Source organism: Lithobates pipiens, unplaced genomic scaffold (assembly GCF_037356315.1).
Source record: "Lithobates pipiens isolate NorthernLeopardFrog02 unplaced genomic scaffold, aLitPip1_a1.2 Scaffold_8, whole genome shotgun sequence".
In the NCBI taxonomy this organism is placed as follows: domain Eukaryota; kingdom Metazoa; phylum Chordata; class Amphibia; order Anura; family Ranidae; genus Lithobates; species Lithobates pipiens.
Window position 1 is genome coordinate 482,913,379 of NW_027507903.1, and position 24,386 is coordinate 482,937,764.

The 24,386-nt window shown below is 43.9% G+C and overlaps 1 protein-coding gene across 5 annotated transcripts in view; it reads left to right on the plus strand.

Moving 5' to 3' along the window:
- The window catches only part of CACNA2D4 (calcium voltage-gated channel auxiliary subunit alpha2delta 4), a 398,531-nt gene that overhangs the window by 17,814 nt on the left and 356,331 nt on the right, over positions 1-24,386 (plus strand). For all 5 annotated transcript variants that reach the window (XM_077468886.1, XM_077468888.1, XM_077468889.1 and 2 more), the window contains exon 2: positions 12,652-12,733. In XM_077468886.1, the coding sequence (XP_077325012.1) occupies positions 12,652-12,733 (82 nt within the window). The remainder of the gene's footprint in view (positions 1-12,651; positions 12,734-24,386) is intronic.

A 24,386-nucleotide genomic window follows, 5' to 3' on the forward strand; every position in this document is an offset into this window, starting at 1 on the left:
TGGGAGACAGGGACAGAGTTTTGTCACTATAACAGGAAGTGCCCCAAGAAGGACCTCTATGACAGGATTACCAGGCATTATTTTAATGAAAGCTGACTTTTGAAAAGACATTGAAAACCTCTATGCGATGATTGGCTGTGCATCTACTTTACCACACACTGATAAGATTGGTCACCTTAAGCTCTTTCATATATTTGGGTAAAAAAAGATCAATCGTGTTTTTAAAATTCAAACTCAATTATGACATAATAATAATACCCAATACTCCACGGTGGGGGTGGAATGTGAACATCCCTATATAAAGAATTCTTCTATGTCTATAAATTAGAACTCGCAGGTTTCATGATTTGACATATTGCATTTTGTTCATGATGCACTTCCCCCTCTTCGCAATGTTTCCTTCACTTGTTTTTCAGGGAATTTTTTTTTAATGTATCTGAGTAAAAACACAATTTGGCAGCTGAGATGAGAACCGACTGTTTACTGCCTACACTCTGCGAATCCTCAGCGCAGTGTACAGAGTCTGCGGGAAGAGTGACAGATAGGGAGAGAGAGTCTGGAGGCTGGGGGGGGGGGGGGCACTCCCAACTGGAGCTGTTGGCTCACACTGGTGTGTCAGGGACATTGAGCAGCAAGACACGACAATCAGGAGATGAGGGAAATGCAATTTTTACACCCTGATCTGCAGCTTGTTCATGGCTTCATCATAGGGGCGTAACTACAATTTCTGGGGCTCCATAGCATGATTTTAATAGGCCCCCTCCAGCCACCTCTCTCTCTGTGACACCTGGCAATGCCAGCTGTTACAATAGTGGGGGTTATTTACGAAAGGCAAATCCATTTTGCATTACAAGTGCAAACTACAAGTGCAAAGTGCACTTGAAATTGCACTGAAAGTGCACTTGGAAGTGCAATCACTGTTGATCTGAGGGGGACATGCAAGGAAAATAAAAAACAGCATTTTAGCATTTTGTACATGATTGGATGATAAAATCATCAGAGCTTCCCCTCATTTCAGATCTGCCCCTCAGATATACAGCAACTGCACTTCCAAGTGCACTTTCAGTACAATTTCAAGTGCACTTTGCACTTGTAGTGTAGGGTGGATTTGCCTTTCGTAAATAACCCCCACAGTGTCTTCACACTAGCCCACACAGTAAACCACAATACTTTAACATGCAGGCTAGTGATAACTCCGGCATGTTTTAGCGCATTGCACTGCTTACTTTTTTTTTCTTTACCTTTGTTTTCCTAACTTTATTTGAAATGCCATGTAGTGATACTTATTTTTTGTCACTGCACAACAGCGCAGTGCATAGCCCTACTGTGTGGTGACATGCTGTGCCATGTTGCATTGTGCCATGTTGCGTTTTGCCGCAGCTTACCACACCTCAATCACATCTTCACATTATCTGTGTCCCAGAGTTAACCTGTGTTAATCCAAAGTGGAAAAGTGTAGATCACCGCTGATCATATGAATGAGCCCTAAATCAGAATGGCATCAGAAGAGTTGTTAGCATGGTCCATGCACTACTAGGGACCAGTGCTTTGGGTGGAGAAGGGGAGCAGTGCAGAGAATTCACTGTTAACCTTGGAACTTCAAGTAAGTAATCAGAATGTGCCCATCTTTGGCGCCCCTCTCAAAAAAATGATCTGTAGTGTATTGCTTTTCAAAAGTGATGTGTCACGTCTCACCGCCTGCTTTAAACCTTGAAAGGGTGTAAAACTACCACCCAATCGCCTGTGTTAGCAGCCCCCTGCCACCCATGTAAACTCTGCAACATTCTTCAGCACCAACTTGTTTTTGATAAAGTATAAGGCTGCCTTTCCACCTAGGCGTTTTGAATTGTGGGCAGATTTCCCACGATTTTGTCTGTGATTTCAGAACGGCCAGGTGTGAATGACAAATCGCACACGATTGACGCGCGATAAATCACAGCAAATCGCATTTAGTGAAGCATTTTGCCCAAAAGAAGCTCTGGAACTTTTTTCGGGCAACAAGCTTCACGTGATGTGGTTTGCCACGATTGTAACATGATTTATCACAGCAAAACTGCACCATGGTTTTAGGTGTCATTCAAATGAATGGCATCTGAAATGTGTGTTATGCAATTTGTCATTCACACCTGGGCATTTTGAAATTGCGGCAAATCTGCCCACGATTCAAAATGCCCAGGTGTGAATGCAGCCTTAAATCTTGGGCCTTTGGTGTGAATTTGAAGCCCTTCTCTACCCCTTTACCACCCCAGCCAGGAAGTGTTGTGGTTTAGTAGTCTGTAAAACCATGAAAACATTTTATATTGCTACAAATTTGTTAGTGCTCCTATGCACCCATTTACAACTAAAAGTTAATACAAACGTTTTAAAGGGCTGGTTGACACTAGCTGGCATGGTACAAGAAGCTAAAAAAGGTAAGTAACTTACAGATGGAGGGTCTTGCAAAGTAGATCTGTGAAGCATGATCCTGAGCATGTGATCTCAGCTCTTCTGAGATGGAGGCATAAAGCAACCTCCATAGTGGGGCCCTCTTCTCAGCCTTGGGCTCCATAGCAGCTGTATGGACTGGTGTGGCTATAGGTATACCACTTCTTCTCCATTCTACTTTGTGGTTTAGCCTGCAGTTTACTGCTTGCAAAATTCTTACCTCCTTGCTGCAGTCATTCTGCTGGACCTGTGGTTCTACTCTAATGTGTTGCTGGCTTCTATCCCTATCCCTTCTTTCACTTCCGGGTCCACCTCCCAGTCCGCTTCTCTATATATAGGCATGCTCAGTGTAGCTTGCATTGCCTGAGCAACTTCCTAGTTTCTCCATGCTTCTGCTTTCCCGAGTATTACTTGTAGTCTGTGTCTGACTTTCCATGTACTGACCCAGGCTTCGTCTACCAGTTTTGCTTGCCGTGTGCCCTGAGCTTGGCTGTTTTTCCGGATCTTCTTATGTCTCCTGCCATGTGTAATCTGCACACAGGGGTGGTCTCCGCATTTTCAGTTGGGAGTACCTGGAGATGCAAGTCCATCCCCATTATCAGGGACCCTGGTGAACAAGCAGGCTGGGGATTAGACTCCGCACCCTTAGGAGCCCTGAGTTGGCCTTCTACAGGGGCTCACTACCATAGGAACCTGACACTTCTGCTCCATCATCCCCCTTTTATTTGTTCCTGAAAGGAATTAGTAATATACAGGGCAGATTAAAGTGTATCAACATGTTTGCTTTGTATAGCATTAGCTATATTGGTGGACACGGCCTTTAATATGGAATTGCCCACTTTGTGGTTACACCAACCTCCACTCTTCTAGGAAGGCTTTTCACAAGATTTTAGAGTGTCTGTGGGCATTTGGGCCCATTTGTGAGGTCGGGTACTGATGTTGGATGAGAAGGCATGGCTTACCCGAGGTCCTCAACACCAAACTGACCAAACTTTGTCTTTTTGGAGCTGTCTTTGTATACAGGTACAGTCATGCTGGAACAAAAAGGACCTTCCCCAGACTGTTACCACAGGGTCAGAAGGGTACAGTTGTCATTGTATGCTGTTGTATTAACAGTACCCTTCACGAACCCAGGGTCCACTCCACATGCTTTTGGCCATATAGTGTACAGGTTGATACAGGCACAAAGCACATTGAGTTGAGCCAAAAGACAAAACCAAATAAATTAAACTTGCATACTCAGAACTATAAACCCGCAGTTGATCAAGATGGCAAACAATCCTTATAAAGTATAGACCAAATTGCTCCAGCACAGAAACAAATCTTTCCTAACCCTCTAAGGCAGTTGGATGCTCCCTGGATTAACATTTTACAGAGTCAGTATAAATAGTAGTAGATGTTTATATTTTCTGCATTTTGAAAAACACCCAGCAATCTAAGGGCTCATTTGTACAGGCCATTAGCTTATATACCAGCAAGAATCTGTGATTGAGGAACTTAGACACCAGTTTTGAACAGTTGCATGTGATTGGAGCCTCTGCCTGGCCCAGGATGCACACAGTGTGGGAGTATTTACTATAACTGGTGCATGCAGAATCTGATGCAGTATAGTAACCAACCAGCTTCTAACTACAGTGTGTTTAATTAACTACTTAAGGACTACCCCACTCACATATACTGCGGCAGGGCAGCCCTTAAGCGTAGAAACACAGATCTCTGTTGTCCTCCACATACCTCCCAACTTTTTGAGATGGGAACGAGGGAAACCTATCAGCAAAAGTATGCAGGCATAGGACACACCCCTTGTCACGCCCCCTTAAAGGAGAATTATACAAAAATGAAAAGATTGGCTCAACCCACAAGTGCTTTTTTTACCACTACTATTCCTTTATATTGGTTTTTGGAATTTACAAATGCAGCAATTTAGAAATCAGATGAAAAGTTTAGCACTGGAAAACACTTTTTGATAGATAAAAAGTGCATTTTATATACATCTATAATAGATCAGACCAAAATGAGGGACAGAGGGACATTGCTCCAAATCAGGGACAGTCCCTTAAAATCAGGGACAGTTGGGAGCTATGCCTCCAGTGTCAGCATTCAGTCCATAGTTAGAAAGCACTCCCAGTGTCATTTATACAGTGACAGTGCATTTATACAGTGACAGTGCATTTTTTTTAGCACTAATCACTGTACTGGTGTCACTGGTCCTCAAAAAGTGTCACTTAGTGTCAGATTTTTCCACCGCAGTGTCGCAGTCACACTAAAAATCACTGATCGTCGCCATTACTAGTAAAAACAATAAAAAGTCTGTAAACTATCCCATAGTTTGTAGACGCTATAACTTTTGCTTGTGTGATTCGGCTTCATAGAGAGCCAGTCACAAACTCCTGACATACGAATTGGATGCGGATAAACAAATTTGCACTGGTGTGAACCCAGCCTGAAGCTAATTTGTTATTTTGCACAATTGCACCAGTGTGCACCAGTTTTAGTAAATCCCCTCCCTGTCCAGGGCCAGCATAAAAAATTGACCGTAGCCAATCATTATTGTGCATTCTGTCATTTGCTGATGTGCATTTTCGGTGATGCAGTGCACTGGAATGTACTACCATGCAGTGCAGAAAGCTACACCACAGGTGTGTTGCCAGCTTAGTGCATTGAGGTGCCATTCAAAATGAATGGATTGTAGTCTGTATCAGAAGCCCATGTTACAGGGTGCCCCAAGAGCACAATTGGTAGACAGGGACTGAGCGTTGTCACCTTATAACAAGAAGTGCCTGAACAAAGACCTTCATGGTAAGATCGCCAGGGATTATGTAATTATTATAATGAAAGCTGCAGGTTTAAAAACATTGAAAATGACTCCTGAAATGACAATAAAATATTAAAGCTTATATGAAATTGTAGTTTACATCTACATTCTTTTGAAAAAATAAACTAGCAAGAAGCTTAAAGTGATACTAAAGTCTTGTTTTTGTTGTTTAAAAATAACAAACATGTTATACCTACCTGCTCTGTGCAGTGGTTTTGCACAGCAGCCCAGATCCTCTTTTTCTCAGGTCCCTCTGTAGCGCTCGCTCTTGGCCCCTCCCTCCCACTGAGTGCGCCCACAGCAAGCAGCTTGTTGTGGGGGCACCTGAGCCGAGCCGCTGCTCTGTGTGCCCATTCAGACATAGAGCTGCAACTCGTCCCGCCCCTTTCTCTCTCCTTGTTGACTCACCGACTTCAATTGACAGCATCATGAGGCAATGGCGGCCGCTGTGTGTCTCAGCCAATCAGGAGGGAGAGTCACGGACAGCCGAGTCTCTCGTGCAACATCGCTGGATCTAGATAGGGCTCAGGTAATTATTAGGGGGGCTGCGGCACACAGAAGGATTTTTATCTTACTGCATAGAATGCTCTAAGATAAAAAACCTTCTGCCTTTGCAATCACTTTAACTTCTACCACAGCACAGTGATGTACCCCAAAGGAGCCAATCAAAAATGATCTTTCAGTATTTTAGTGCAGAAAAGTTAAAAACTGCTGCTAAAAACTTTGTGTATCGTAGCTGTAAAGGTTGTTACCTTTACCAATCTCAATCCAGAGCTTTGCCTGATTGCATAGGCTTTGTTCTCTCTCTTTTTCCCTACTGACTGCACTCTGTGAGATCACTCGGAGCAATTGGCGAGGGAACCAGCGATGAGGGAGTAGGGAGTTGGGCGAGCCGCACTGTTTGTATCAATAGATGCACACAGTGTGGCTTAGGATCAAGCCTACATGAATGCACAACTAACAAGCGGCCTGCTAGTGGGCACTCAAAAGGTAGGAGGAGCCAGGAGTGCCAGCAGGGGACCCCAGAGGATCAGGGCTGCTCTGAACAAAACAGGTAACTATGAAAGGTTTGTTGTTTAACCACTTGCTTACTGGGCACTTAAACCCCCCTCCTGCCCAGACCAATTTTCAGCTTTCGTCACTGACGCATTTTGAATGACAATTGTGCAGTTATACAACACTGTACCCAAATGACATTTTTATCATTTTTTTTTCTCCACAAATAGAGCTTTCTTTTGGTGGTATTTAATCACAGCTGGGGTTTTTATTTTTTGCTAAACAAACAAAAAAAGATGGAAAAATTTTGAAAAAAAAAATCATGTTTAATAGTTTGTTATAAAATTTTGCAAACAGGTAATTTTTCTACTTCATTGATATGCGCCGATGAGGCGGCACTAGTGGGCACTAATAGGCACAGTTAAGGTAGCACTGATAGGCACAGATAAGGTAGCACTGATGGGGACAGATAAGTCGGTACTGATGGGCACAGATAAGGCAGCAGTGATGGCCACTGATAAGATGGCACTGATGGGCCCTGATGGGTGGCACAGGTGGGTGGCACAGGTGGGTGGCACGGATGGGCACTGATAGATGGCACTGATAGGTGGCACTGATGGGTACTGGTAGTTGACACTGATGGGCACTGATAGATGGCACTGATGTGCAGCAGCACTGTCCAGGCACTGATTGTGGGCACTGATAGGTGGTACTGTGGCCACTGACAGATGGCATTGTGGACGCTGACAGGTGACACTGTGGGCACTGACAGGTGGCGCTGGTGGGCACTGGTAGGCGGCACTTGTAGGGGGCACAGCTGGGGCACATCGCAGTGATCAGGACTGATGTCCCACTCACTGCCGCTGGTGATCAGCTTTTTTTTTTTTTTAAATAGCCGATTACCAGCTGTGTTAACATCACGTGATCAGCTCATTGGCTGACAGCTGATCACGTGGTAAGGGGTTGAAATCCCTGGTGTTCTTGCCAGTCCACCTGCTTTCCTATCAAAAACTGACCACACTAGGCTGGAGAGCACACAGTGGTCAGTTCTCTAGCTATGATGGGAACTCAGCCTGCCCTCCTCCAATGATCAGACTTGTCCTGACATGTCTTCCTGCACAGCCATTCAGGAAGAAGCTCAGAGTGCTGTTACTTCTCCTCCCCCAGCTCTTATGCAGCTGAGAACAGAGAGAATGTGATCACTTATAAAAAAGGGGAAAAAGGTATTTATAATTTTTTTTTCTTTTTAGATCTATACAAACATTTTGGGCTTTCATTTAATTTCTATTTTAAACTGAATGGGTTGTTTTACAAGTGATTGTTTACAATAACTTTAACCACTTGCCACCCGCCCTCTGTCAAATGATGGCTGGGCGGTGCAGCTCTCATTCTGGGTGGTCGTCATACGATGGCCTCCTAGGACGACTGCTATTGCATGCCCCCAGGGATGCGCAGCGCGACGATCGCAGCCGTGCCGTGTTGCTAGGACACTGCGCGACCCCAATCTGTGTTAAGAGCCACAGCTCTTTAACCATGTGATCGACTGTGTCCAATCACAGCTGGTCACATGTAAACACGGAGATGTCAGTAATTGGCACTCCTCGCCTCACACTGTCAAGAGTGTGAGGAGAGGAGAGCTGATCGGCGACATCTCCTCACAGGGGACAGCTAGGTATGTACAATTAAGTGACCATCAGTGCCCACATGTGCCAACAATCAGTGGCCAATAATTATGCCAATCAGTGCTGGCTATCAGTGCTGCCCATCAATGCCCATCACTGCTGCCCATCAATGCTTATCACTGATGTCCATCAATGCCCATCAGTGCCGCCTATCCATGCTGCCTATCTGTGCCCACCAGTGCCACCCATCAGTGCCACCTATCAGTGACCATAAGTGCAGCATATTCTTGCCTCCTAATCAGTGCCCATAAGTGCTTCCTCATCAGTGCCCATCAGTTCCCATCTGTGCAGCCTCATCAGTGTAGGAGAAAAATTACTTATTTACAAAATTTACTGACAGAAACTAAGAAAAACTTATTTTTTCAAAATTTTGTTTATTTTTAGGAAAAAATAGAAAAACCCAGGAGTTATCAAATACCACCAAAATCCCATAGGCTAACATAGAGGGGCATAAAAACAAAACAAAAAAAACCCGTCAAATTCCTGTAAAATGGACATTTCATAGCTGCAGTGTACATGAAGCCTTACTCCACAAGTGTGTGTGTGTGTGTGTGTGTGTAAGGAGCTGTGGTTCACAAAGTGTGGAAGTTCCCATTAAAGGAAAGCTATTTTTCATTCACATTTTTATGATATCCCTTCGCGGAAGGAATGTCATAAAAATGTGAATGAAAAATGTTTGCTAAACTGATAATCTAGTTGAGGGTAACCAGTTGCTCCCAGTGACAAGGTTCTGAAATGGCTCCAACCTCTTCTCGCATAGTGCGTCATATGTATATGCATTCTTTCTACAATTTCAAGTGTGTGGCTTCGGTAAGAGCTTTTCACCCGATATCAGGGTGCTTTTAACCCCCGCTAGCGGCCGAAGAAAGGGTTAATAGCGGCAATTTGTAAATGGCGTCTGTGCTGAGTGATCGACTCCCGGTGTTCACTATAATCTGTGTGGGACCTAGAGGATAGCGGCGAATTGGAAGTGGAAACTATTACGGTGATTGTCCACTTCCACAGGGATCCCACAGGTATTGAATATGTATATAGGCTCTAATGTAATTGTGAAAAAATATCCATAACATGTATCTAAACATAACATGTATCTAAAATCCCCAAAAATGTAATATACTTCAGCTTAACCATCCCTAGACATGGTGGTCACAATACTTCTCCCTTTATTTTAATACAAATGACATACTTCCTGTCCTAGGGTGACAACACTCACCCACTGCATTGTATCTTAGAAGGGGTCATGTTTTTTTCCAAAGGACAGGACTACTTCTCTTCATCTCCGTTATGTGAGTGCGGGAGAATTAGTAGTTTACAGAAGATAGTCACCACATCTGTAAGCTGCTATATATTCAGTTTTTGTTCTTGGCTATTTCATTGGCCAGAATATTCATTTATTCTGACCATTGAAATAAAAAGATCTCCTCTACCTGGAGTGCTCCTTTAGGGTGCCCACGCCTGTTTGAAGCGTTTTTGTACTGGGGAAGCGGTGATGTCTTGTGTCTGGCAGAGTTCATGGTGATTACCGTTTTTGCCATTATTTCTGGTGTCTGGCAGCAACAGGTCAGAGGGTAATTTCATTCATTTTTTCCAAGTTCACAAAAAAGCTAATTTTTGAAATGTTAATACACGTTTGGCACAAAATCTTTTGGAAAAAAACAAATGAATTTTGTTGTCGGAATGTCCGATCGTGTGTACAAGGCATTAGTCCGTAGGGTTCAATATTGAGTTGGCCCACCCTTTGCAGCTATAACAGCTTCAACTCTTCTGGGAAGGCTGTCCACAAAGTTTAGGAGTGTGTCTATGAGAATGTTTAACCATTCTTCCAGAAGCGCATTTGTGAGGTCAGCCACTGATGTGAACGAGAAGGCCTGGCTTGCAGTCTCCACTCTACTTCATCCCAAAGGTGTTCTATCAGTTTGAGGCTAGGACTCTGTGCAGGCCAGTCAAGTTCCTCCACACCAAACTCGCTCATCCATGTCTTTATGGACCTTGTTTTGTGCACTGGTCCAATCTTTTGGTGGAAGGGGGATTATGGTGTGGAGTTGTTTTTCAGGGGTTAGACTTGGCATCTTAGTTCCAGTGAATTGAACTCTTAAAGTGGATGTAAACCCAACACACATGAATATAAACTGTTGCCAGGATAATAAAGTATGTATCTGTATATGGCTTCTAATTATAATCCTACCTTCCACAACTCACCCCCTTTCCTACACTGAGCCCCGCAAAACTCCAGAATCCATGGGCAGGTCTATGTTGCGGTGCTCAGTGGGCGAAGCTGAGAAGTTACTAGACTCCAGCCCACCTCTACACTCCCCTTGTGCTGGCAGTGGCGAGAGTACGAACCTCACGCTTGTTATACTAGAAGTGCGTGCACAGGGGACACAGAGTGTGTTCTGGGCAGAAGTGTAGTGCGCTCACGGCCCCCCTGTGACTCCTGCGCATGTGCAACAGAGACTGTAGTGGAGAGGAGTTTTTGGTATAGCTAGCACAGTTCTGAGATGCTGAGAGGGGAGATGTAAAGCTCTGTATGCTCGTGCACGAGATAAGGAAATTATCTGCCACTCAGAGCATGGGGGAAGAAACGGACACCTATTTCTCTGTGTCCTTTTTTTTCTTACTGAAAAAAGATAAGAAGATTGCTCAGAGCTGGATTACCACTTTGGCAAGACTGGGCACAGATGACATGACATCCTATACTCTACAAGGTACAATAGTTAATTAAAGAAAAAAAATGTTGGGTTTACATCGGCATACCAAGACATTTTGGACATTTTCATGCCCCCAACTTTATAGGAACAGTTGGGAATGGCCTCTTCCTGTTCCAACATGACTGCACACCAGTGGACAAAATAAGGTCCATAAAGATATGGATGAGCGAGTTTGGGGTATAGGAACTTGACTGGCCTGCACAGAGTCCTGACCTCAACCCAATAGAACACATTTGGGATGAAGTAGAGTGGAGACTGCGAGCCAGGCCTTCTCGTCCACATCAGTGCCTGACCTCACAAATGCGCTTGTGGAAGAATGGTCAAACATTCCCATAGACACACTCCTAAACCTTGTGGACAGCCTTCCCAGAAGAGTTGAAGCTGTTATGGTTGTAAAGGGTGGGCCAACTCAATAATGAACCATACGGACTAAGACTGGAATGCCATTAAAGTTTGTGTGTGTGTGTGTGTGTGTGTGTGTGTAAATGCAGTCATCCTAACATTTGACAATATAGTGTATGTTGCAGTAAATAATTATAAGAGCACTTATAGTTTTTTTTTTTTTTGTCCCTCTGCAAGGTCTCACAAATACCTGTTTATCCTGTCAGTGAAGTCCACCTAATACAGCTTTTAGATGGTGTAACAACGATGCTGCACTGCTCCTGGGTTCGGAAGAGTTGCCACCCTCATGGAGGCTGTGCCTGCAAGCACTACAGTGGGAGGAGATGATGTTGCAGTGAGCGTCGCTATCAGCATTGTCACCGTTAGTTAACAAGTCTGTAGCTTGCCAATCAGCATCTGGCCACACCCAGTCCTGCCCACTGTCTTATTTGCTGAAACGCTCCCACTGTGAGCTGCAGTATCTGGAAGAGGGAGCACAGATTAAGGGGGATTTGGTGCAGTCAGGGAAGGTTTGCTTAAAGCGGAGGTCCACCCTAAAATGGACCTCCGCTCATCGGAATCCCCCCCCCCTCCGGCGCCACAATCGGCACCTTTCAGGGGGGAGGGGGGTGCAGTTACCTGGATAATCCAGGTAACTGCACCCACTTCCGGGCTAGCTCTCTGCGGAACGAGCGTAGGTTACGCCCCCGTTCCGCAAGCGCCCGCCCCCTTCAGCAAGTGCCCCGCTGCCTGCTGGGAAACACACAGCTCCCAGAGGCAGCGGGGACCGTCCGGATTGCGCCGCGCGGCTCGCGCATGCTCAGTAGGGAACCGGGAAATGAAGCCGAAAGGCTCCATTTCCTGATTCCCATACCCAAGATGGCGGCGGGACCCGGCAGCCGAGCGAGCGATCGGCTTCGGGTGCCGACATCGCGGGCGCGCTGGACAGGTAAGTGTCACTATTTAAAAGTCAGCAGCTGCAGTATTTGTAGCTGCTGGCTTTTAAAAAAAAAAAAAAAAAACGCGGAGTCCCGGTGGATGTGAATAGTAACTGAATTAGGGCTTGTTTATCCATGCTCTGCACTCTAAAGAGCGATCCACAGTGTATTGCTTTTCAGAAGGAGACTGATAGATGGGATGTTATGTCATCTCCTCACCACCTGTTTTAATCCATAAAAAGCCAAGCTGCACCCACATGCAGTGCACGCAGTTGGGTGGGTGGGTGTGCTGCAAACCTATTCAGTTGAATTGGTATAGTTAAGTGGGTGGTACTGCCCACCAAATATGATAGTTCGGGATAATTTTCTCCACAATGCAAGTATTGCAGCTATGGCATGCATACACCCCAGTCCACTGCCTTTGTAGATGGGGGGGGACGTAAAATCACATTCCAATCCACCCCCAACCACAAGTGTAAACAAAGCGTTAGGTGGTCATACAGGAACCCTTAGTTGTACTTTAATGCCAATCCTATTAGTAACATGACATCTGAAAATAAAAAAGATGAACTCTGGCTTACTAATAAGGGCTTACTTTACTCCATACATTGCAGTTTGCAAATCAAATTATTCTAATCCGTTTTTTCTTAGACTTGTTTCATTAAGGACATGCATACACTCACCCCTTTTTTTGCCTTCTCTTGTAGGGTGAAGGTCTGGGCGGACACCTTGGGCAGTGAGATGTACTCCATCCTCACCAAATATTCAGGGTCCCTCCTGCTACAAAAGGTACTTGCATGTTATTAACTAAAAATGCTTTCTATGTAAGAAGCTGCTGTGGGCAATGTGTGAATGAAAGTCCAACTCAGGTTAAGGCTCCGTTCATGGCAAATTGTCATGATTTTAGTGCATTTTTATGTTTTATGGCACATTTTTTGCTGTTTTTTTTAAATGGCCTGCTTTCTGCTCCAAAAGTACACCAAAGTAGCCCCTGCACCTTTTATTTTTTTATTTTTTGTCGAACCTGGCAGAATGAGAAATCCTCATTACTTCTGTTTTCTTTAAACCATCATGAATTGCAAATTTAGATAAATTGCTGTTTATCTCACAAATTGCTGTTTAGACACAACACCGGCAACCGAATAGAGTACTATGCACGATATTATGAGTGGAGATTGTTACTCTGCTCAGAAACTAACCAAGAAAATGGCCGCCTCTGAGGAGGCAACAACTTTGTCCTCGTTGGCCCCATCCTATCAAACCAGCAAAATCTTCCTGTACCCAACTGTATTCGGTAGCAATGTTGTGTCCAAACACCAAATTAGCAATTACTGATGGTTTAAAGAAAGTGGAAGTGATGTGATTTGATTTTCTGCCAAGTTTGACATTTTTGCCAGAACAAGGCAGCCGATTCATTTGAATGGGGGGACCTAAGAGCCATAAGGAACTATAACAAGCTAAAAATCCTGCATACTGCATTGCACCAACATAGCTAACGTGCATTACTGTAAATATTTTGAGTGAATGGGCCCTAACTCATTTTAGGTTAAGCTGAACTCGGCTGAAAATACTATAAGCATCCTTCTCATAGTTTGTTAGCTTTTGTGTATTGAGCCTTTGTATGCAAAAGGGCTCTGGTGTCCAAAAATGCATTGATGTATTTAAAGAAAAAAATGATTTACCTGTCATGAGAAGTCGGCCATTTTGAAAGCTGCACTAATATTTAGGGCTGCAACTAATGATTATTTTCATAATCGATTAGTTGGCTGATTATTGTTTTGATTAATCGGTTAATAACCTTAAAGTGTGGTGTATAATTTAGTTAATATGCAAAGTTTAAAAAAAGGCAATTTGTTCTTAAATATCTCTATGCAGTGGTAAATATAAATAACCAACTATATGGTTAGGGAGGAAAATATCTAAACCACTCTGAGAATAACAGACAGAAGAGATATACTGTATATACTATTAGAGGAGATATAATCATATACTGTTAGAGGAGATATACTGTATATACTATTATAGGAGATATACTGTATATACTATTAGAGGAGATATACTGTATATACTATTATAGGAGATATACTGTATATACTATTAGAGGAGATATACTGTATATACTATTAGAGGAGATATATTGTACATACTATTATAGGCGATATACTGTATATACTATTAGAGGAGATATACTGTATATACTATTAGCGGAGATATACTGTACATACTATTAGAGGAGATATACTGTATGTACTATTAGAGGAGATATACTGTACATACTATTATAGGAGATATACTGTATATACTATTAGAGGAGATATACTGTACATACTATTAGAGGAGATATACTGTACATACTATTATAGGATATATACTGTATATACTATTAGCGGAGATATACTGTGTATACTATTAAAGGTTGAAGCTGGTAAATATCTTCAGACTCAGAGATCTAATTTTTTTATTTAAAGAAAAGAAAAGTTAGACTGTTTTGCAGATTTTCAAATAGAACTGTAATATATTATATGCTGGCCATAAATGTCTTCCTTCAAAAAAAAAAATGAAATTTTTTAGTGGTGGTTAGTGGGGTCAAATCGACGTTTGTTTTCAACCACAATGATGGGAAAATTTAGAAATAATAGAAAACTTCTTGGTCAAAGGAATTTTTAGACAGTGTATCTGGTTTTCGTTTTTAAAACAGAATGTTAAAAGCAAGTGAAATTTTTAAACAACATTCTTTCATTCAGCGAATGAAAAAGATATTTTGAATGAATATTCTCGTCAGAAAATTGATCCGTGTGGCCAGCATAAGGCTCGGTACACACCTATGCAGTTTGCTTTAGATCTGTTTCTGCAGTGCTTTTTGCTGTGTGTTTTGATTTTTGCAAATGTGATTTTGCTGAGATTTGCATTTCTGCATTTTTGTTATGCTTTTTTTTTGGCCAATTTGTTGTTGGGCGGATAAAAAAACACAAATTGCTGCAACAACACACTACATGCTTTTCTACAGCTTCTCCATAAGGTTGGATTCACACCAATGCATTTTTAGTGCTTTTTGCATTTCGCTGATTCGCACTACAGTCCATTTAACATACGGTAGTTTCCTATCGAACACGTTCTGTAGTGCAAATCTGCAAAATGCAAAAGCACTAAAAATGCATAGGTGTGAATCCAGCCTTAAAGTATATTGAACCAAAAAAGCACCATTTTGCATTGAAAAAAGTCCTTGACACTTTCCAAATATGCAGCGGCTGAAAAAAAAAAGCATAGATGTGAACGTGTCCCATAGGAAACCATGTTAAATGAACTGTCGTGTGTTTCTGCAAAAAGCATCAAAAAACACATAGGAGTGAACCAGGCCTAAGACGTTTCGTAAAATAATGGGGTTAAAAAAAACGTAAAATTAACCCTTTATAGTACAAAAAGAGCAAATCGCTACTGTAAGGGGTTCATTTTTTTACCGCGGAAAAATTTAAGTAATATTTACAGTAGCGATTATTTGCTCTTTTTTTACTATAAAGGTCTAATTCTATTTTTTTTTAACCCCATTGTGTTACTGGTCGATCAATAGATTATTACAAAAGTAATTGATTAATTTCATAATCGATTAGTTATCGATTAGTTGTTTCAGCCATACTTATATTACAAGGAATAAGCGTAGTTCTGCTGTGCTTCATGCCTCCATTAATGTCAGTGCTGCATAATCAATATATTTTGTGTGCGACCCCCAAATGTTCACACTTGTGTGCAGATTACAGGTTCTCTTTGTAGACAGAACCAATGTGTTTGTCAGCTGTGCGTTTAGTTTCTTGCTCTGATCCGACTTCAGTGAGCAGCTGTGTACTGGATGTACACTGAGTTTGTGCTGAAGGTTCATCGGTCTGCGCTGGTCACATGTCACGGCATTAAACAGGTCATATGACCTCTGCGAGGACAGCTAGCCAGGAAGGATTAAGACAAGTGCTGGGATTAGTCTGACAGACACGTGCCGGATACAAGCAAGTAACTGACATATAGGAGGAATAAGAGGACCTGTCACCAACAGGCCAAAATAACATGTGGGATCTATCAGTCCTATTTTCTTAAAAATGAAGATATGAAAGCGGAATTTCCATATTTCCATCTATTAAATCTTCTGCCCTTGTTGTTTTAACTTTGGATAGTAAAACATTTTTTTTCTGCCAGTAAATAACTAATACAGCCCACTTCCTGCTTCCTGTCTGGTAAAAAGCCTCCGCTTATGACATCATGCACAGCTCTCTCACTCTTGTGAGCATTTGCCAGGAAGGGAGAGAGGATGAGTCATAAGAGGGCCAATGAGAGCTGCAGGGCTGGAGTTGTGTCTGTGTAAATCCAAGAAGTGAACAGACAGCAGCTTCAGCTGCCCACAGTTAAAATGGATGCAGCCAGACTTGGTGGAGGGAGATTTCTGCGGCATGTTTGGCAAGTACAGAATCTCACAGTATAAATAAAATAATATGCAAAGTGGTTGGAGGGAAGCTTCAGAATGGCAAAGATGTTTTTATTGCAAATCATGTGAGCAGACTGCAGTTCCTCTTTAAGTACTGTACCGAATTGGAGTGTATTGTTAATTACAGAGCGGATTTATAAAAAAAGAGTGTCTATTATTATTATTATTATACAGGTTTTATATAGTGCCAACAGTTTGCGCAGCGCTTTACAACTATGATTTTTTTTTTTTTATTTATTTTAAATCTTGCTGCTACAACTGCCTAAAATCAGTCTTCGTATCTCTAGCACAGCATACAGTATATTAGGCTGAGGGTGGGAGGTCCTACACTGCAAGCCAATCAAGCTCTTTAGAATCTCATTGTGCTGTCAGTGTTACATGTTTCAGGCACTGAGAACTGCCTGCTGTTCGATGGCCAATGAGCAGGCAAGTGATACAGTATGCTGCAAATCTGTTAGAATGAAAGGCAGCCAAGAAAAAAATGGTTACTTCTGCACATCGGCTCCCTTCCTGACCAGAGAACTTTTTCACGATTCGGCACTGCGTCGCTTTAAATGACAATTGCGCGGTTGTGCGACGTGGCTCCCAAACAAAATTGATGTCCTTTTTTGTTTCCCACAAATAGAGCTTTCTTTTGGTGGTATTTGATCACCTTTGCGTTTTTTATTTTTTGCGCTATAAACAAAAAAATTGCGACAAGTGTGAAAAAATATATTTTTGACTTTTTGCTATAATAAATATCCAAAAAAATATTTAAACATTTTTTTTTCCTCAGTTTAGGCCGATACATATTTTTGGTAAAAGAAATCGCAATAAGTGTTTATTGATTGGTTTGCGCAAAAGTTATGCCCCGTACACACGAGAGGGATTAAGTCTGACAGACCTCCAAAGGAGTTCCGCCGGAGTTTCGACGGAGTTCTGGCGGACTTTTCGACCGAACGGACTTGACCACACACCATCACACCAAACTCCGACGGAGTCGAACGTGATGACGTACGACTGGATTCGACGTAGGAAGTTCATAGACAGTAGCCAATAGCTGCCCTAGCGTCGGTTTTAGTCCGTCGGAGTAGCACACACACGAGCGAATTTTTCGAAGGGGACCGGGTCCGGCGGAGTTCCGTCGGGAAAATTTGAAGCATGCTTCATTTCTAAAGTCCGTCAGACTTTTGCGAAGCTAAAGTCCGTTGCAGCCCACACACGATCGGATAGTCTGACGGACTTAGTCCGTCGGAGTTTGGATGTCGAAAAGTCCGCTCGTGTGTACGGGGCATTATAGCATCTGCAAAATAGGGGATAGTTTTATGGCATTTTTATTGATAATTTTTTTATTTACTAGTAATGGTGGCGATCAGCGATTTTTATTGTGACTACGACAATATGGCAGACACATCAGACAATTTTGACACATTTTTGGGACCATTGGCATTAATACAGCAATCAATGCTAAAAAATTGCATTGATTACTGTAAAAATGTCAATGGCAGTGAAGGGGTTAACCACTAGGTGGTGCTGTAGGGGTTAAGTGTGTCCTAGGGAGTGATTCTAACTGTGGGGAGAAGGGGCTGTGTGTGACACGTCACTGATCACAGCTCCCGATTACAGGGAGCTGTGATCAGTGACAGTGTCACTAGGCAGAACGGGGAGATGCTTGTTTACATTAGCATCTCCCTGTTCTTCCTCACCGCGAGGTGATCGCGGGTATGCCCGTGAATATCGAGTCCGCGGGAAACGTGATCACGGTCATGGAGCTCGCTGGCGGTGCCCGCAAGCCGCCTCTTAAAGGGCAATGTACAGGTACGTTAATCTGCCTGTACATGCCCTTCTGCCACAGTATATCTGTGTGAGGCAGTCGGAAAGTGGTTAATCTCTTCCCGCCCGCCCTATAGCCGAATGACGGCTATAGAGCAGGCGCTTTCGTCCGGGAGGCCGTCCCTGGACGTCCTGGTGTTTACTTCCGCAATGCGCGCTGCAGCGGGCGCGCATCGGGTAAGTTCTGTGTTTGCCGTGTCCCCCGGAGACAGGCAAACACAGATCGCTGTAAACAGCCAATCACAGCAGCCGTTTACAGCACGATCGGCGTGTCCAATGTGAGATGATCTCATATGTAAACATATGAGATCCTCTCTCATTGCCGCTCTCCCTCCTCACACAGACAACGTGTGAGAGGGGAGAGATGAACGGCTGCAGCGGCCGTAAGTGGGAAAATAAAAAAATAAATAAAAAAAGTGCCATCCGCCCCAGTGCCATCCTCCCCCAGTGCCATGCTCCCCCAGTGCCATCCTGCCCCAGTGCCATCCTGCCCCAGTGCCATCCACCCCAGTGCCATCCTGCCCCAGTGCCATCCACCCCAGTGCCATCCGCCCCAGTGCTACCTGCCCCCAGTGCCACCTGTTAGTGCTATCTGTCCCCAGTGCCACCTGTTAGTTCTATCTGTCCCCAGTGCCACCTGTTGTCAGTGCCATTTGTCCCCAGTGCCATCTGTCATTAGTGCCACGTATAAGTGCCATCTGTCATCAGTGCCACGTGTCATCAGTGCCACATAGTGCCATCTGTCATCAGTGCCACATATTAGTGCCATCTGTCATCAGTGCCACGTATCAGTGCCATTTGTCATCAGTGCCACCTGTCAGTGTCACGTGCCATCTGTTGTCAGTGTCACGTGTCATCAATGCCACTTATCAGTGCCATCTGTCATCAGTGTCACGCGTCATCAGTGCCATGTATTAGTGCCATCTGTCATCGGTGCCACGTATTAGTGCCATCTGTCATCAGTGCCACGTATTAGTGCCACATGTCATCAGTGCCACGTATAAGTGCCACGTGTCATCAGTGCCACGTATAAATGCCATCTGTCATCAGTGCCACATATTAGTGCCATCTGTCATCAGTGCCACGTGTCATCAGTGCCACGTATAAGTGTCATTATTGCCACGTATCAGTTCCATCTGTCATCAGTGTCACGTGTCATTGTCCTGGTGCTCCAGGGCCTTCAAAAGTGTAATAGGTAGTCAACAAGTTAGATGTGTAATTTATGCTCCTAGAACACCTGATGGCGCATCCTGCATGTTGGGCCTCTCTATGTGGCCAGGCTGTGAAAAAGTCCCACACATGTGGTATTGTAATACTCAGGAGAAGTAGCAGAATGTATTTTGGGGGTGTCATTTGTGGTATACACATGCCATGTGGGAGAAATAACCTATTACAATGACAATTTTGTGGAAAAAAATGAAAAATCTTAATTTTGCAAAGAATTGTGGGAAAAAATGACAACATCAAAAAGCTCACCATGCCTCTTACTAAATACCTTGGAATGTCTACTTTCCAAAAAGGGGTCATTTGGGGGGGGTATTTGTACTTTCCTGTTCGGGTCACAAGAAGCGAGATAGTCCACCAGTACATCAGATGTGATCAATTTTGTGCGATTCGCACCACAGCTTGTAGACTCTCTAACTTTCACAAAGACCAAATAATATCCACTAATTTGGGTTATTTTTACCAAAGATATGTAGCAGTATAAATTGTGGCCAAAATTTATGAAGAAAAATTAATAATTTGCATAATTTTGTCACAGAAACAAAGAAATATGCGTTTTTTTTTCAAACTTTTCGGTCTTTTTTCATTTATAGCGCAAAAAATACAAACCCCAGAGGTGATCAAATACCACCAAAAGAAAGCTCTATTTGTGGGAAAAAAAAGGACAAAAAATGTATTTGAGTACAGTGTTGCATGACTGAGTAATTGTCATTCAGAGTGTGAGAGCACTGAAAGTTGAAAATTGGTCTGGGCAGGAAGGGTGTTTAAGTGCCCAGTAAGCAAGTGGTTAAAGTGGTTGTGAACCCTCAGATATACTCATTGAAGTGACTGGTCTCAGGTGATACAGAGAGATAGAACTCTTAGATAAGTTGTACTTGTTTATCTGCAGTCTTTCTTCTGTACAGCCTCCTAAAGCACACATTTTACAGCATTTCTCAACTCTAGAAGGCAGGGGACAGGGATCTGAGGTCACACATTAAACACAGTCTTTAGAGCAGGGAGCCGAGTGTAATCTGAGACCTGACTGGAGGGAAAGGACACCCCCCCCCCCAGTCTTATAGGGAAACTTGCACAACTAAGGCTTTCAGTCAACTGCTGTGGAAAGGGGGTGGGCAAGGCTATTCCTTGGTATTCTGTGGTGTCGGCATAACATAAGTGACCGCCACAGATATCAGAGGAAATAGAAAGCAGATAGGAACTGCACTAGGTGCTTTGGGGGTACACACTTTAAAAGTATGTGCTTTGTTCATTTTTCATTTCAGAGATTTACAATCATTTTGAGGCCCCTTTCACACCTGTGCGACTTGTCCTGCGACTTGGGACTGCAAAGTCTCAAGACAAGTCATACCCCATAATTTCCAAAGAGTACCATTCATATCTGTGTGACTTCAAAGTAGTCCCTGCACTACTTTGCACTGAATTATGCGACTTGAGGTTCATAGACCTCAAGAATACACAGGCTTTGCTTCAAGTCGCCACAAAAATTGGGGCAAAGTCGTGCGACTTTCCGGTCTCACAAGTGGGAAAGGAGCCTAACTGAACTAGACCAATCCTCTGCCAATCTAGTATAAGAAACAATAACAATGTATCAGTCGGTTCTTGTCTTCATAGTCCAGTAGAGGAAGAGATACAATTTAATATAGCTCATAATCATGAATAAATCTGTATAGCTCAAAGACTCAGCTGAAAAGGTTCCTTTCTATGGCAATCCACCTGGCTGCCTCATGTTTAGCCAAGGATTGAATAATAGCTAAAAGTGCATGTAAAAATCCTGTAGGACCCAAATGTAAAAAGGAGGCAGTGATGCTGAAAAGTCATTCAAGTGCAATAAATTAAGTTTTGGTCAGTGGTAAAATGACAGGTGGGTGGCTGTGTGAAGTTCTAAGCACTCTATGGCATACTGGATGTCAGTAGTTCTACTTATCCTTCTGAAGGAAATTACATGAGAAATATATGGGCACACCAATAAAACGCATCAAATGTGACGCTGTGACGTTAAATGACTTCTTGTATAGGTTCCCCCATTAGAAGATTTTCTCTGCCCTATTATTTTGATGACAGTTGACAATAGTCACCAGGACAAATGAAGAGGATGAACCTAACCAGAGGGGGTGACAAAAAAACTCCAAGAAACAACTTGATACAGTATAGGGACTTAGGCCCCTTTCACACTGACGATCCGTTCAGGCCCGCCTGTCAGTTTTTCAGGCGGACCTGAACGGGTGCTCCATAGAGGTCTATGGAGCGTCGGATGTCAGCGGTGACATGTCCGCTGACATCCGACCCGCTCCGATCCGAAAAAGTGTGACGGAGGAAAAAGCTATTTTTCCATCCGTCTGCGGATCGGATCGGGTGACGACGGGCACTGCGGTCCGTCATCATCCGATCTCCCATAGGGGAGAGCGGCGCTGTGACAGGTCCGTCCCTGCGCAGTGTGCAGAGACGGAGCTGTCATCTCCCTGCTCAGCGGGGATCGGCGGAGTGATCCCCGCTGAGCAAACGGACATCCACGGGGCGGATCAGAACTGATCCGCCCCGTGTGAAAGGACCCTAACTCTTTCCTATCATATCCAAAAAGTTTTGGCTATAATGCAGTTGATAATAGCAGAAATGGTTATGTGGCTATATGGGCATTGTACTAACATCACCCATTTTAAATTCTTGTTACCGCAATCTAATAGGCTCCAGACTTAGGCTGGGTTCACACCAATGTGAATCGGTTTCCCCGCATCTAATTTGCATGACAGGAGACTGTGACTGGCTCTCAATGAAGCCGGTTCACAGAGCTCCGGGGCGGCTGCAGAGCGCACTGGAAAAGGGACCTGTGCGTCTTTGGTTCCGTTTCAGGTCCAAATCCAGGATTTTTTTTTATACCTGATTCACACCTGAAACGCAGAACAGGGACACACCGGACCCCCTGCTGCGAGCCACGGCCGCAGCTAGTGTGAATCCGGTCTTAGACCCTGTGCACTCGGTAATCAACACCCTGATGCTACATGTCCTCATTGTGATGGCCAGCATCATTTATCCCACTTCCTCCAAGTCCATGTTGGAACCCTCCCCCACCCAGCCTGTGATTGGACTGTGAAAGGAGAATCAGCACAATGATGAACTCTATCACTCTGCTCTCTCAGAATGCTTCTTGTCAGAACTTGAACTCATTGGCTCCCTGTACTGCTTCTTCCTCTCACACTGCAGCCCTGCTGTACACGGACTGCAGGAGGCTGATACCAGGTCATATTAATGCACTTACACTGTTCACATTTACAAAACACCTTCTGCCTGCGCTATAGCCAAAAGACAGCTACAGTGCGGGCTTCCAGTGCTGGGAGGGCCCCCCCTGCCCCGCGCAGGCGCGCTCTGTGATCATTGAGTCCTTTGGACTCAGCTGGTCACAGATCGGAGTGAAGGGCCAATGACAGCTGATCACGGAAGTAAACACAAGCCGGGCACACTCATCTCCTTTTTTTCTCCCCACGCTGATAGTGTGGGGAGAAAAGAAGAAAGCCAGTAACCGGCTTCTGTTACAGGGAAATCAATCCTAACATTGCTCACCAGTGCTGCTAATCAGTGCCACCTATCAGCGCCTTATCATCAGTGTCACCTATCAGTGCTCATCAGTGCTGCCAATCATTGCCTCACCAGTGTAACCTCTCAGTGCTGCCTATCAGTGCCGCTTACCAGTGCCTATCAGTGCCACCTATCAGTGCAGCCTCATCCTTGCCAATCATTGATTCTTCAGTGCTACCTATCAGTGCCACCTATCAGAGCCTGTCAGTGCCACCTATCAGTGCCCATCAGTGCCTATCAGTGCAGCCTCATCAGCGCACATCAGTGAAGGAGAAAAATGACCTGTTTGCAACATTTTATTAAAAAACTATGAAAAATGTTTTTTGTATTATTTTTAACCACTTGCTTACTGGGCACTTAAACCCCCCTCCTGCCCAGACCAATTTCCCACTTTCAGCGTTGACGCACTTTGAATTACAATTGCGCGGTCATACAACACTGTACCCAAATGAAATTTTTATCATTTTTTTCACACAAATATAACTTTATTTTGGTGGTATTTAATCACAGCTGGGGGTTTTATTTTTTGCTAAACAAACAAAAAAAGATGGAAAATTTTGAAAAAAAAAGTAATGTTTCATAGTTTGTTATAAAATTTTGCAAAAAGGTAATTTTTCTCCTTCATTGATATGTGCTAATGAAGCGGGACTGGTGGGCATTGATAGGCTGCTCTGATGGGCACTGATAGGCACAGATAAGACGGCACTGATAGGCTCAGATAAGGTGGCACTGACGGCCACTAATAAGATGGCACTGATGGGCCCTGATCGGTGGCACTGATGGAGGGCACTGATGGGTGGCACTGATGGATGGCACTGGTAGGTGTTACTGATAGGTACCACTGATAGATTGCACTAATGGGCACTGATAGGTGGCACTGATGGGCACTGGTAGGTGACACTGATGGGCAGAACTGTTGATGAGGCATTGATTGGTGACACTGATGTGTGGCACTGTGGGCACTGATGTGTGGCACTGTGGGCACTGCTAGGTGGCACTGGTGGGCACTGGTAGGTGACACTTTTGTGCACTGGTAGGTGGCACAGGTATGCACAGATGAGCTGGCAGGAGCTCTCCTTGATTGGGATGGATGCCCCTCTGAGAGCCGTTGGTGAACTTTTTTTTTTTCTCCTCGCGCTATCAGCGTGAGGAGAAAAAATAGCCGATTACCGACTCTGTTTACATCATATGATCAGCTGTCATTGGCTGACAGCTGATCACATGGTAAGGGCTTGGGATCGACCCCTTACTCCGATCTGTGATCAGCCAAGGCTCACAGGGTGGAGTGCAGGCCGCTCGGGCACGGGAGGACATCTATTGACGTCCTCCCTGCAAAGTAGGCCCGCGCTGTAGCCGTCATTTGGCTAT